Here is a 15,933-nt window from a genome sequence, read left to right as displayed (position 1 = left end):
GTTTTACCTTAGACAGCAAAACAGCTGGTTCGAGAGCGTACAATTTCAGTACTGCAGCTGGAATGTTGTCAAGACCTGTAACCTGTACTGTGTCCATTGTCCTCTGCTATTTCTTAGTGTCACGTGGAGTGAATCACAGCACAGTGGCTGTAAACTGACAACAGTGATCATGAAGGCATCTGAGGAAGCTGAAAAGGATCATCTACTCAGCACCTCTGACTGAAAATGATTTCTAACCATTTAGCATTAGATGCTTAACTACCCATCACAATTGACAAGTGGATTGTGGATTTAACTCATTTATTTTGGGACCATTTGGTTCTATTTATAGCCTGCTGGGTTTGCTGTTTAGCATGAATGTAGTCCTGTGTTGTCACTTCACCAGGTTAGCACCTCATTTTCAGTTGTACCAGATCCAGGCACATTCTTCTACATGTAAATGTAAATTCTCTGACATCATAGAATTGAACTAAAATGCTCTGGATTGTTAGACCTCTAGATTTACCAATTCAATAATTAACATTACCTTACAGATTGATTATATAATTGAATTCAGTAAAAAAAAGTCAACAGACTGAGAATATTTAATATTAAAGAACTTTAGACTTATTTCAAACCTTGGCAGTGATCATCCACTTGTTCATAGCCTGCTCCACAAGTAATTGTTTTCTGGCATCTAAAGGAACCAACTGTATTAATACAGGTTTCCCCAAATTTGCAGTACTGGGTCGCCAACAAACACTCATTAATGTCTGTAGGAAAACATTGCAAAACATAACTGTCAAAATATTAACTCTCATATTTCCATTGCTAAAGTTACAAATAAATGCAATCAATCATGATGATAAATGTGGAAGGTGTTTTTTATGTCTGACCTATAAAGTTGAGAAACCATACACTACTGTAGGAGGTAATTCAATATTTCAGAACAGGTAAAGGTGCATTGGTGATGAAGGAGCCAATGTTCATTTGTCTATGGCTTTGGATAGATAGAGCAGCTGTATAAACAGCAAATTACATGAATGCTACTAGTCTCACTGCACATGCTCTGCAGCCTTGTGTGATTCACGTTATTATTGTTTGTTTCAATGGAGTTTTTGTATAGTTCAAGTCAGTGATTGGCTACTTTTTAAATATAGTACACTTTGATGTCGAACAATACCAGTCGGGCTAAATGGACTGTAAAAGATAAGGTCATAAGTCAGGCTGTGTTTTAGAAATTAAGCGCATTAGACTACAAAAGATTTAGTCGATTGGGGCTTCCATTCCTGATGGTAAAATTCCAAAAAAGTTACTTCCCACAGTAACTATTTTTACACAGTTACATTCAGTCAACTAGTTTTCAGCTTGATTCCACAATACATCTATTGTGCACATATATGCACATGTACACAGAACAGAGATTTAAATAATCAACATATTCAATTTACTGCACAGGTCAACAATTAACCTAAGAATTCAATCATTTCTAAATCTGAAGTAGATATCAGCAAGGACTCAGTGAGCAGCCATCTGGCATTAAAATCTGTTCAGGCTTATAGAACAACTTCAGATAATACAATGATAATGAGCTTGAGTGTGGAATTAAATAAGACTGCCAATGTAAAGAAAAACAGGAAATAAAATCAATTAAAGGTAACAAACATATTTATTGATCTTTATTTTAGGTTAAACTGGAAACATTATCAGTGGTATCATTTAAACTTCAAAACATTTAATTTTTATTCAATAATTTGTTAAAACAAAATGTTGCACCATTTTTCCATCTGGCTGACTGTGTATCGTTAGAGAAGGACCTTCTGTAATCGGCAAACAATATGGTTAATGTAAGCAATGTCATAGTCAAGTGCTGACAAATGCTTATGGATTTGTTATGTTTAATTTGTTTTCTTTCAAAAATGACCTTCCGCTGGTGAAAAAGGAAAGCAATATTGAGAATTACTTCATATAGTTCCATGGTACAAATAAAAGTGAAAGTATTTCTCATTCAGCAGCTGAAATAACCACAGAATTGTCATTTGCATTGCAGCATAACTCATTTGGTAAAATAAACATGTTTGCAATTTGCAATAATTGAACTTCGCTGAGTTGAAATTACAACACAGAGGCAAATGAATGCCTTCTCAGTTTCTTTTGGGTAGAAATGATTTTGCAATACTGCTGTAATACCAAGATGATGAAAACCAGATGGGTGGTCAAAGCACTGTGGAAACATTTTCATGTTCATACTCGTGAGGTCACAGTTATTTGTCTACATGGGCTGCAACTACCCACATTTTAGTTGGTTCATGGACTCCACACTGAAATGTATTCACTCCAAATTTCCCATCTCACTGGCAGCCCAGATATAACTTTTCTTTCACTGCATTAAATAAAGGCAGCTTGTGCAACAATCAATTCTACTATTATATAGAGACTTTTATAAATCTGTTCAAATTGCTGGTTATTGTACACGCTTCAACCCACACACACACTGCTTCAATTCCAGACCCAAGTTCTAATTACATTTGATTCTTGTTCAGTAATCTATGAAGTAATGAAACATTGGTACTCATTCCCCATATGGCAGACATCTTAAGACTATTGTATATTTTTGAACACCCATCTGGTATGAATCGACACTGTATTACAGCAGCATTGTAAATTCATTTTTACTATCGTAATTGTGAAGAGATTGATCACTTTCACATTTTCATAGCAACACAAATTACAAATCTACATCTTTTATTGAGTAGGCTATGCCGCAATTCAATCTGTACACAAGTAAGGTTTAAGCATTGGTTTTATTCCTGTTCAGCTGCTGCAATAAACGAGTTTATAATCAAACCAGTGTAGCTAAGGAATCATACAAATATCCTTTCTTGCTGGTATATTAACCCATGTTTAGAATTGAACTGTATTTCATGATTTTCAAGTGAGCAATTACCATTGAAGAATTGTGAGCCACCACAATTGTATCAGAGCATCAATTGTACACACAATATTCTTGATTGAAATAATTTAAGTGCAATTTCATAATAATTCAAGCTGATCCATTTAGCAATCTTTTTAATTAAATCGTGTAGCCAGAACTTTGAAAAACTTTGATACATCTTTTCACTTGTGAGATGATCTTTACTCATTTGTAATTTGTCAACTGTAAGTTGTTCAGTCACAAAAACAGAAATTGCTGGAAAAACGCAGCATATCTGGCAGCATGTGAGAAATCAGAATTAACAATTCCAGTCCAGTGATGCTTCCTCACAAGTTGTTCGGTCATTGATTTAGAGAAAGGCTTTTGCTCCTTTATGGGATGTGGGCACTATTGGCAAGACCCAACATTGCTTGATCATCCCTTACTGCCACAACTGAATGGTTTGTTAGGCCATTTCAGGGAGTTGTAAAAAGTCAGCCACATTGTTGAGGGTCTAGAGTCACAAAAAGGGCAGATCAGGTGAAGATGATGGATTTCCTTCTCTAAAGGTCAGAAGTGAACCAGATGGATTTTTGCAACCATTGTTGATAGTTTCACTGTCACCATGACTGAAACTAGCTTTCAATTCTAGATTTACTAACTGAATTTAAATTCCATCAACTACTGTGATGGGATATACATGTAAATCCCCAGAGTTAGTCTGTAGAGTTCCAGTTCAGTGACATTATCATTTTCTTTAGCAGGCAGCAAGGTCTACTATTGAGACAAGCAGCAATGGCTTAAATGGATGATGTAACCATGCCTCTTTGACCACATGAGCTAAAGTTGTGATCCCAGAGGTGGTCTTCACCTCAATGGCAGGGATGGTTTTTGTTGATTATTTTTAATATTTTCGATCAGTTATGGCATGTTTTGAAACTGTAACACACTTCTATAATTGTTTTAGAAGTTTACTGAGTTTTGTCTCCTTGCCATCAATGCAATCCAGCTCCCTTCCCACTCCACCACAAAGACCTGACTACCTTCTTCCATCAGCTCCTCTTCCATCTTCATCCCTCCCCAAACTCCCATCGTCCACCTAAACAGCATCATTCCTAAATCCCCTCTCCCCTGTATCTTGGAGGGAGAAAGGATATGAGAGTACCTGAAGCATGGGGGAAGAGTAGGTAGTGGGCTAATTCAATTGGGAAGATATATGGACATCAGTCAGGCCTTTTCACTTCTCATCTGGGGCTGTCTGGTTTGGTCACTTAGGGCATTGAGCCGCAGTCAATGAATCTAGTCCACACATAGATCTTAAATGGAGAGGCAGGTCAGGGTGATTAGGAAGCAATGCTCCCAATGGGAAAGGCAACTTGGGAACCTATTCATTGAGCTCAGGGTTTCCATGCCAAGGGAAGTGGAGGTAACAGTTGAGAAGGGGGACAGCTACATTTGTAAAGGGAGGGGGCAGAATATGGTTAAGTCATGATGGAAACAAGGTCATGTGGGAGGAGGTCATCCATGGTCAGGTGGCAACCTCACTCAAAGGAGGGGTGGAGACAGTACAGTGTGTGATCACACCTGGAATGGTCACCTCATCTATGCCAAGGGAAAGTGGGAAGCTGCTGGCTCACATAGACAGATTGACTGGGCTCCTGGGAATGTCCAAAGCTGGTAATATTCAAGGGAAGTGATGTCAGGGAGGGAACCTGCATGTTCAGGACTTCACTGAGAAGCAGAGAGTGGAAGCCACTGGCCAAACGGCACTATGAGTAATTCCAACAACAAGATGTGCTAAGATGTGAACAAAGTTGCTGGAAAAACTCAACAGACTTTTCAGAACTGCTGTAGAAGTGTCCATAAGACCATAAGACATAAGAGTGGAAGTAAGGCCATTCGGCCATCGAGTCCACTCCGCCATTCAATCATGGCTGATGGGCATTTCACCGCCACTTACCTGCACTCTTCCCATATCCCTTAATTCCTTGAGAGATCAAGAATTTATCAATCTCTGCCTTGAGACCCAGCGTCCCATCCCCCACTGTGCTCCATGACAATGAATTCCACAGGCCCACCCCTCGCTGGCTGAAGAAATGTCTCTTCATTTTTGTTCTGAATTGACCCCCCCCTCTAATTCTAAGACTGTGCCCACGGGTCCTAGTCTCCCCATTTAATGGAAATAACTTTCCATCGTTCACCCTTTCTAAGTCATGCATTATCTTGTAAGTTTCTATTAGATCTCCCTCAACCTTCTAAATTCTAATGAATACAATCCCAAGATCCTCAGCTGTTCATTGTATGTTAGGCCTACCATTCCAGGGATCATCCGTATGAATCTCCACTGGACATGCCCCAGTGCCAGTATGACCTTCCTGAGGTCTGGGACCCAAAATTGTTCACAGTATTCTAAATGGGGCCTAACTAGAGCTTTATAAAGTGTCAGAAGCACATCGCTGCTTTTATATTCCAACCCTCTTGAGATAAATGACAACATGTCATTTGCCTTCTTAACCATAGACTCAACCTGCAAGTTAACCTTTAGAGAATCCTGGACTAGCACTCCCAGATCTCTTTGTACTTTGGTGTTACAAATTTTCTCACCGTCTAGAAAATAATCCATGCCTGTATTCTTTTTTTCCAATGTGCAAGACCTTGCATTTGCTCACATTGAATTTCATCAGCCATTTCCTAGACCACTCTTCTAAATTGTCTAAATCTTTCTGCAGCCTCCCCACCTCCTCAGTACTACCTGCCTGTCCACCTAACTTCGTATCATCGGTAAACTTCGCCAGAATGCCCCCAGTCCCTTCATCCAGATCATTAATATATAAAGTGAACAACTGTGGCCCCAACACTGAACCTTGTGGGACACCACTTGTCACCAGCAGCCATTCCGAAAAAGAATCTTTTATCCCAATTCTCTGCCTTCTGTCGGACAACCAATCCTCAATCCATGCCAGTAGCTCACCATGGGCCCTCACCTTACTCAGCAACATCCCATGAGGCACCTTTATCAAAGGCCTTTTAGAAGTCTTGATAGATAATTTCCACTGAGTTTCCCTGGTCTAACCTACTTGTTGCTTATTCAAAGATACTGGACTCGAAACATTAACTCTGATTTCTGTCCACCATTGCTGCCAGACCTGCACAGTTGTTCACACAATTTCTTTTTTGCTTTCAATTTCCAGCATAGAATCATAGAATCCCTGCAGTGTGGAAACAGGCCCTTCGGCCCAACAAGTCCACAATGACCCTTTAAAGTGTAACCCACCCACACCAATTCCCCAACTCCACATTTCCCCTGACTAATGCACCTAACCAACAATTAGCATGGCCAATTCACCTAATCGGCACATCTTTGCATTGTGGGAGGAAACCAGAGCACCCGGAGGAAAACCACGCAGACACAGAGAGAATCTGCAAAGTCACCCGAGGCTGGAATTGAACCCAGGTCCCTGGTGCTGTGAGACAACAATGCTAACCACTGAGCCACCGTGCCACCCTCATCAGCATCTGCAGTTCTTTGGTCTTTTTTTGTGTGGTAAGGTGAGGATGGAATCAGACATGAGGACAGGATTAATGAGCCAAGGTAAATTACAGAGAGAGAGAGACCTGATCTCTCTTCTTCTTGGCCCAGTGTGTTCCCTCTAAATGCACAAAAGAAAATTCTTTTCAGCATCCTCCCTTTCTGTGCAAGAAAGAATATCTTGTTAGGTTGGATATCCGAAAATCCCCGGGCCTGTCGAGTTGGTGGAAGATTGTTATGGAGCACATCCCTTTGGGTTTTGTCATAAGTATGGTACAACACAAAACTGAGAATTTCTGTAAGACAATAGCGGTCTGCTTTGGAATACTTGTACACAGATTTGTTTTGGGCTTTTATATAGCCATAACGATTGTTCTTTACGAATCCAATATCCAGAGAGGGGTAACTGCGAACGTATGAATATGTGAAAATTAATGCTCTTGATATTCAAGAGTGAGTGCTTTGTTTGGCTGAGCTGTATTATTATTTATTAGTTTGTTGTTAGTTATTACTTACTTAGTTAAGTAGTTAGTTGGAGTTTTTTGTATTTTTTTATATACATACTGAGACATTTGTACATTAGGGAGGTTTGAGTTTTTTACATTGTTCTGGTGTTTTCTTTGTATTGTTTTGTATTTGTTGTAATATTAAAAAAATCTATTTTTCAACAAAAATATATTTTAAAAATTATAGAGAACAATCTCACTGGCTCTTGTGGCAATCCTCCTTAGCCAATAAAACATAAGATATATCCTGTAGTCTCTAACAAGCTCAGGACACCCCAGAATGTTACACAGCAATGGAAGTGCTTTGCAAGCAGACTCAAAGTTGCAAAACAACAAAGTTTATCTTAAAATAAAATGTTTTTGCCTTAGAGCCTCTCAGGAATGTTCAAAATCTCCACATCTCCCGCCATAATATAACTGCTAAGAATCCCCATTAGCAACACCACAAAAGACCATTTACGACTATTTCTCTAAACCTCCACTGGTCTGTTGCCAAGGCTACAGCAGGCAATCAGGGCAGGCCTGGCAGAAATTCTGGACAAACTGTGTTTCAATTTGATATCTCTAATTCCATGTGGAACACTAGCATAGAATTCTATTCAGATAAGTAAATAAGCAGCAGTTTGAAGGTTACATGCGCTAGGGCTTTCTGTTCTTACCGACACATTTGTCATTTGCATTTCGAATAAAGCCATTCTCACAGATCTTTGCAGGGACACAGTGGAACGATCCCTGAGTATTCACACAGGATTCTTCTCTTGAACAGTTGTGTGACTCCATTATGCATTCATTCACATCTATAATCAGTAAATTATGGCACACAATTTTATTTAAAATTACAGTATCATTAAATAATTAGAAACAAACAATATTTGTCATAATATATAATCTGCCTTAACAACCTCCGGCAAAGAAATTCAAGTAATAACTTCAAACTAAACAAAAAGTTGCTATTATCTTTTATATTTTGCAGGATGTAATCATGCATTTACCTTCGCATGAAAACTGATCAGCCATCAGTCTATAACCAGAGAAACAGGAACAAATAGTGTTTTCTCCAATCTGTGTGCAACGGTGCACGCATGGACTAGCATCTGTAAGGAAAAAAGTTGGCAAAAATGGATGATGCATTTAAGTAAATGCTAAGGGTTATAAGCATTTCTTCGAAGATGACTTTTTCTTTTGGAAAGTTGTCTGTTACATTGACACTATTCTTAATACAACTCAATTGTGCCAACAACTACAAATCAGTGGTGATGTATAACGATGTGAGTGATGACTGTATCAGAACGTTTGGAGAGAGGTTAAATAAACTCCAGATTTTTGAGACTCAGTGTTATTTTATGATCTGAATTCACAATGCAGACAGTAGTGTAAGCATCCAGTTTACCTGGCCATAGTGGAGTGTGAACTAATCCTGCTCAATTCTGATGGGAATCAGTACCTGCCAATGGTCAGAAGCAGGATTTCATGATGGCTGAGTAATTGCCAGGCATGAGCTACAAGAATGATGCTCAGCAATCTGTGAGTAGGAAGAGGGAGAGGATGTTTGATGGGGAAGATCCAATGCTCCCTTTCCTTTTTCCTGAAAAGCATGTCCTGTTATGCCTGGCCCACGAGGCATCTACAACAGTGTAACAATTGCTTTGGTCCTGACTGGGCTTGACCAGTCTCTCTGGTGAGCCTGGTATTGGCCATTGGTCTTGGCATTGGTCATGCGTCTTGCCGTAGCATTTTATCACGACATTAGTGTCCTGCTACGCTGAAAACATCCATACATCAGTTTCCTGCTACAGTGAAAACATCTATACATTCATGACTGCCATACCAAAATAGAGGGGGAATGTTGCTTCTAATTTACCAGTCTTCATCCCACCATTATTGTCAAATAAAAGGGAGTTAAAAGCAGCCTTAAAATTGGTTTGAATCTTTCTTATAAGATTTGAACTATTATTTTGACTGAAGAAGTGTCACAGAACTCAAAACGTTAAATGTGTTTTCTCTCCGTAGATGCTGGTAGAGTTTCTCCAGCAATTTCTGTTTTTGTTTCTTTCAGATTTCCAATATCCACAGTTCTTTGTTTTATATTGTTTTGACTGCCATTGATAATGATAATCATATATAGCTATTCCAATAACAGAAAGATGATGTGGGGTGGAGAGAGACAGACAGACAGACAGAGGACAGTGAAGGAGAAATGCATTTATCAAAATAAAATGGAGAGAGTTACGGCAATGAAAAACTCATCCTTTTTTCACCTTTGGCAGCATGACTATGAAGCTTTGAAACTTTAAAGTAATTTCAACATAGTCGATATAACATCAGTATAAATATTCTGTAAGCTCACTTCCTACCCTTTGCAAAATTCAAGTGAAGCTTTTTCCTGTAACAACTAATACAGTGGGATACAAACTAACTTATTTTAACTTCCCCTTGTTTTCATTGCCCTACAGACACTTATCCATCTCAGAAGAATTCGTCAACCTTGAATTATGGAAAATACTCAATGATATTCTGATTTGATGTGTTCACTTTATGCAGGATTTTTTTACAAACAAGTTTCTGCTTCATCAATGACGCATATTTAAGAGACATCTTTCCTTCAAAGGGAGAAAGTGAGGACTGCAGATGCTGGAGATCGGTCAAGAGTGGGGTGCTGGAAAAGGACAGCAGGTCAGGCAGAATCCAAGGAGCAGGAGAATCGATGTTTCGGGCAAAAGCCTTTCAACTGGAAACTTTCTTTTAAACCCTACATACATGTGAAGTTCTTCTGAACAAAGTAGAAGTCACACCTATTGAGCATGTTATAAACCAATATGTCCTTCTTCCAGCAAGATTCGAAGTGCGAATTTGACAATATTATTCTTAATACAAGCATACCTTTACAGCGATCCATTTTAACAGATGTTCCAGTTTGTGTTACTTGAGTAGTCTTTGCTTCAGTGAAACTGTTTTCCTCATCTTCATACTCTGTATCAAATATCGATATGTAGGCCATGAAATAAATATGAGCTTAATATCTCACTATAAAATTCAATCATCAAAATATGTTGTATGATTGCTATATCAACAATTTCAAGATAATTAAAGTTTAAAAATACCTCAGGTTGAATCATCCTAGCTTCCAAATGATGAGTCAGTTGGGATTAATTAGTGAGATCAGAAAAATGAGATTCTCAACATCAAGAGAAAGAATTCCAATTCTAGAACCAATGTTTGAAACGCAGGATGAGAATCTCACTAGTAAGCAATGTGAGGTCCATCTGCATATATTAACATCTCAGTACTTTACCTATTCCCAACTCACTTATTTGCAGTTGGCTGTTCTCCTAGATAGTAGAAATAACCTAGATGCTGACAATTCCTGACTTGAAAATCTGAATAAACCTGATTATTCCTGCCCAATGCTTGTTCCTCTGGACTGGGCCTCCATGTTGACCAGCAGTCCCCAACAACTCCTAAATGTAGGACCTCCTACATTGTTTATCTCTGGAGATGGGTATCGGGCATGGACCACATCATGGCACATCTCTGACTCAGTCACAGTAGTTCTCCACTTCAATACTGCACTTTGGAATGCATTGATACGAAGCATTGTTATGTTGTTGCCAGATCATTTGTGAGAATGGACAGGCACGCATCATATAGATTGGATCTGAGTGCACCTCAGGGTTCTAAGCTTGCTCTCTTAACTCTCATTCACTTTGCACCAACTTGGATATGCACAGCATCTCTCCCTTGCCATGTCATGCTTTTTTAAATCCTGTCACTTCATTAACAACCACAGATTAACAGTGCTTCTGACTTACCTTCCCTTTTAGTACAGAAATTTGGCAGCCAACTTTTGATTTTTGCTCTGATATGTCAATTAGGTGGCCATGTTGCTATATGACACAATACTATGTCAATGTCACGCCTACAATATGTCCCGGCTGTGTATGTGGTAAACGCACAGCGTGTGCTTTAACCAAATGACCATGTATCAAAGGTCTAAGAGGAGTAGTCCCCAGTGAAGTCAAGGGGGGAATGGTCTTGAGTCAGTGGGTACAGGTATAGTGACGTAAGGGCATCATCCACTATCAATCCAGGGACTTGACCATGGGCCAGTCAGGTGATTGGGGTCTGGGGATCATTGGCACCACAGTCCAGGGAGTGGGCCATAGTCAATCCTGTATGTATGGTGCAACTAGGCCAAAGAATAGCAGAGAGGCAGTCAGAAAATTGGACAGAGATTACACAGGAGTCTGGTCATTCATCAGTTGGAATAGTCTTTTCAAGTTGTTCAGAGGGTGGACCATGGTCAGTCCAGGAGGTCAGGTCACTGAAATTTAAATGGTGGGGGAGGAGGCCAGTTATCAGAGGCCAGTGCTGTGGTGAGAATACTGGGAAAGGCAATTCAGGAGTTGGGAGGTGGCATGCTGGGATGCAGAAGGGGCAAAATTGTGAAGGGGAAAACTCAACATATCAGGATGGGAGGTGAAAGACTATTGGAGAAGAAGGAATATTGCAAGTGAAGTCATTTCATCACTACTCTGGTTTCGATGGAGGAAGTGTGTGACTATGGCATAACTAAGCTGTATGATTGGGACTTGGGGGTGAAGTGAGGAGATAAATAGATAAATAAGAATTGAATAAGAACATGGCGGTGCTGTTAAGGAGAGTAAGGCAAAAAGGAATGTGAAGGTTGTGGGGTATACTTTTCTGTGTTGTCTCATAAAAGAATCTGGGTAATCCAAGATGGAGGTTGGGAAAAACTTCTGGCTGTAACAGCTGCTCCTTTTTTTTAAGGTATTTTAGGTGTTGGAGGTGATTTCCTCCAATTCTAGGAGCAGCAATTACTGTTTTATATGCTGTTGCATTGTTTTGGAACTTGGGAGAAAAAAAGTCAAAACAACAGCAGTTTTAAAAGGGAGAGCAGCAGACAAAGGAAGCACATGGTAAGATCATTGCAGGAGAGAGAGAGAGAGAAACAAACTGACACCACAGTGAATCTGCACAATTACTACCTTTGCTGTTTGAATTCATGTATTGCTGGGCATCAGAGTGCGTCTGGAAAAATTTACAAACAGTGAAATTCGCAACTAATTTGGAGAAACTTGTTTGGCAGAGGTCACAGCACAGAAACTCATAAGTGGATAGTTTTAAGTATGGCCTACAGAACATCTGCAGTAGTGAGTAGAGTGGATTCTTTCTTGATTATATGTTTTTTAAGGTATGTGTTTTGAATAAACAAAATATAAGCTATAAGTGTTAAGTTAGGTTGGAGCAGTGTTTTGTAGAGGAATAAGATGGAGTTATTTTCTGGGTCTGTAGATTGTGAAGGAGCAAAAATGGCCTTTAGGAGAATGATATGCTGTTCTTGTCGGATGTGGGAGTTTAAGGAGAGTTTACGGGGTACTGGAGATTACATCTTCAATAATTGCCATTGGTTGTGAATCCTAACAGATCAAATGGATCGGTTGGAGAGACAGTTAGAGGCAATGAGGAATTTAAAAGAGCAAGGGGATGTGATAGATGGCAGTTATAGGAAAGGGGAAAAGTCGCAGATACAGTCACATAGATGGGTTAACTCCAGGAAAGGTAAGAGAAGTAGGCAGTTAGTATAGCAGTCTTCTGTGGCTATCCCCATTTCAAACATGTATGCTGTTTTGGAAAATGTGGAAAGTAATGGATTCTCAGGAGAACAAAGCACAAACAGCCAAGTTTCTGGTATTGAGACTGGCTCTAATACAATGAGGGGTATGTTGGGTTCCAAGAGATCAATTGTGCTAGGGGACTCTCTAGTCCGAGGTATAGACAAACATTTCTGTGGCCAGCAGTGAAAAATAAGAAGAATGTGTGCCAGGATCAAGGATGTCTCAGAGAGGGTGCAGAATGTTCTCAAGGGGGAGAGGGGCCATCAAGAGGTCATTGTCCACATTGGAACCAACGACATAGGAAGGGAAAAGGTTGAGATTCTAAAGGGAGATTACAGAGAGTTAGGCAGGAATTTAAAAAGGAGATCCTCGAGAGCAGTAATATCTGGGTTACTCCCGATGCTACGAGCTAGTGAGGGCAGGAATAGGAGGATAGAGCTGATGAATGCATGGCTGAGGAGCTGGTGTATGGGAGAAGGATTCAATTTTTGGATCATTGGAATCTCTTTTGGGGTAAAAGTGGCCTGTACAAGAAGAACAGATTTGCACCTGAATTGGAAGGGGGCTAATATACTGGCAGGGAAATTTGCTAGAGCTGCTCAGGAGGATTTAAACTAGTAAGGTGGGGGCAATTGGAAGCCAGGGAGGTAGTGAGGAAAGAGATCAATCTGAGGCTGGTCTAGTTGGTTCAGTTGAGAACAGAAGCAAGTCAAACAGTTAGGGCAGGCAGGGACAAAGCAGAGAACAAGGTAGGACTGATAAATTAAATTGCATTTATTTCAATGCAAGTGGCCTAACAGGGAAGGCAGATGAGTTCAGAGCATAGTTAGGAACATGGGACTGGGATTTCATTGCATTTACAGAAATGTGGCTCAGGGATGCACAAGACTGGCAGCTTAATTTCTAGGATACAAATGCGACAGGGAGAATAGAAAGGGAGGCAAGAGAGATGGGGGGAGTGGCATTTTTGATAAGGGATAGCATTACAGCTGTGCTGAGGGAGGATATTCCCGGAAATACATCCAGGGAAGTTATTTGGGTAGAACTGAGAAATAAGAAAGGCAGAATCACCTTATTGGGATTGTATTATAGACCCCCCCAACAGTCAGAGGGAAATTGAGAAACTAATTTTTAAGGAGATCTCAGTTATCTATAAGAATAACAGGGTGGTTATGGTCAGGGATTTTAATTCTCCAAACAAAGACTGGGACTGCCATAGTGTTAAGGGTTTAGATGGAGCAGAATTTGGTAAATGTGTACAAGAAAATCTTCCGATTCAGTATGTGGATGTACCTACTACAGAAGGTGCAAAACTTGACCTACTCTTGGGAAATAAGGCAGGGCAGGTGACTGAGGTGTCAGTGGGGGAGCACTTTGGGGCCAGCACCATAATTCCATTAGATTTAAAATAGTGATGGAAAAGGATAGAACTAAAAGTTGAAGTTCTAAATTGGAGGAAGGCCAACTTTGATGGTATTAGGCAAGAACTTTCAAAAGCTGACTGGGGGCAGATGTTCGCAGGTAAAGGGATAGCTGGTAAATGGGAAGCCTTCAGAAATGAGATAACGAGAGTCCAGAGACAGTATCTTCCTGTTACGGTGAAAGGAATGGCTGATAGGCATAGGGAATGCTGGATGACTAAAGAAATTGAGGGTTTGGTTAGGAAGAAGAAGGAAGCATATGTCAGGTACAGACAGGATAGATCGAGTGAATCCTTAGAAGAGTAGAAAGGAAGGAGGAGTTTACTTAAGAGAGAAATCGGGAGGGCAAAAAGCGGACAAGAGATAACTTTGGTAAATAGAGTTAAGGAGAATCCAAAGGGCTTTTACAAATATATTAAGGACAAAAGGGTAACTAGGGAGAGAATAGGGCCTCTCAAAGATCAGCAAGGTGGCCTTTGTGTGGAGTCGCAGAAAATGGAGGAGATACTAAACAAGTATTTTGCACCAGTATTTACTATGGAAAAGAATATGGAAGATGTGAAATGTAGGGAAAGAGATGGTGACATCTTGCAAAATGTCCACATTACAAAGGAGGAAGTGCTGGATGTCTTGAAATGCATAAAAGTGAATAAACCTCCAGGACCTGACCATGTGTATCCTAGTCCTCTGTGGGAAGCTAGAGAAGTGATTGCTGGGGCTCTTGCTAAAATACTTGTATCATCGATAGTCACAGGTCAGATGCTGGGACACTGGAGGTTGGTTAACGTAGTGCCACTTTTTAAGAAATGTGGAAAGACAAGCCAGGGAACTATAGATCAGTGAGCTTGATGTCAGTGGTGAGCAAGTTGTTGGAGGGAATCCTGAGGGACAGGATGTACATGTATTTGGAAGTGCAAGGACTGATTAGGGATAGTCAACATGGTTTTGTGCATGGGAAATCATGTCTCACAAACTTGATTGGGTTTTTTGAAGAAGTAACAAAGAGGATTGATGAGGGTAGAGCCGTAGATGTGATCTATCTGGACTTCATTAAGGTGTTTGACAAGGTTCCTCATGGGAGACTGGTTAGCAAGGTTAGATCTCACAGAATACAGGGAGAACTAGCCATGTGGATACACACCTGGCTCAAAGGTGGTGGTGGAGTGTTGTTTTTTTTCAAACTGGAGGCCTGTGATCAGTGGAGTGCCAAAAGGATCAGTGCTGGGTCAACTACTTTTCATCATTTATATAAATGATTTGAATGTGAACATAAGAGGTATAGGAAGTAAGTTTGCAGATGACACCAAAATTGGAGGTGTGGTGGACAGCGAAGAAGGTTATCTCAGATTACAACAGGATCTGGACCAGGTGGGCCAATGAGCTGAGGAGTGGCAGATGGAGTTTAATTCAGATAAATGCGAGATGCTGTATTTTGAGAAAGCAAGTCTTAGTAGGACTTATACATTTCATGGTAAGGTCCTGGGGAGTATTGCTGAACAAAGAGACCTTGGAGTGCAGGTTCATAGCTCCTTGAAGGTGGAGTCACAGGTAGATAGGATAGTGAAGAAGGCATTTGGTATGCTTTCCTTTATTGGTCAGAGTATTGAGTACAGGAGTTGGGAGGACATGTTGTGGCTGTACAGGACACTCGTTAGACCACTGTTGGAATATTGCATGCAATTCTGGTCTCCTTTCTATCGGAAAGGTGTTGTGAAACTTGAAAGGGTTCAGAAAAAAGTTACAAGGATGTTGCCAGGGTTGGAGGAGTTGAGCTATTGGGAGAGGCTGAACAGGCTGAGGCTGTTTTCCCTGGAGCATCAGAGGCTGAGGGGTGACCTTATAGAGGTTTACAAAATTATAGAGTCATAGAGATGTACAGTATGGAAACAGACCCTTCAATCCAACTCATCCATGCCAATCAGATATTCCAACCCAATCTAGTCCCACT

General features: G+C 40.3%; 1 protein-coding gene across 4 annotated transcripts in view; it reads right to left on the bottom strand.

The window, feature by feature from the left end:
• Positions 1-15,933, bottom strand: part of fbln2 (fibulin 2) — a 181,667-nt gene that overhangs the window by 33,139 nt on the left and 132,595 nt on the right. For all 4 annotated transcript variants that reach the window (XM_060835552.1, XM_060835553.1, XM_060835551.1 and 1 more), the window contains 4 exons: positions 9,809-9,898; positions 7,921-8,022; positions 7,588-7,725; positions 618-752 (listed from right to left, as the gene is read on the bottom strand). In XM_060835552.1, the coding sequence (XP_060691535.1) occupies positions 618-752; positions 7,588-7,725; positions 7,921-8,022; positions 9,809-9,898 (465 nt within the window). The remainder of the gene's footprint in view (positions 1-617; positions 753-7,587; positions 7,726-7,920; positions 8,023-9,808; positions 9,899-15,933) is intronic.

This window comes from Hemiscyllium ocellatum, chromosome 14 (assembly GCF_020745735.1).
Source record: "Hemiscyllium ocellatum isolate sHemOce1 chromosome 14, sHemOce1.pat.X.cur, whole genome shotgun sequence".
Taxonomy (NCBI): domain Eukaryota; kingdom Metazoa; phylum Chordata; class Chondrichthyes; order Orectolobiformes; family Hemiscylliidae; genus Hemiscyllium; species Hemiscyllium ocellatum.
Note: the sequence above shows the minus strand (reverse complement) of the source record. Positions and strands in the feature narration are given on the sequence as shown.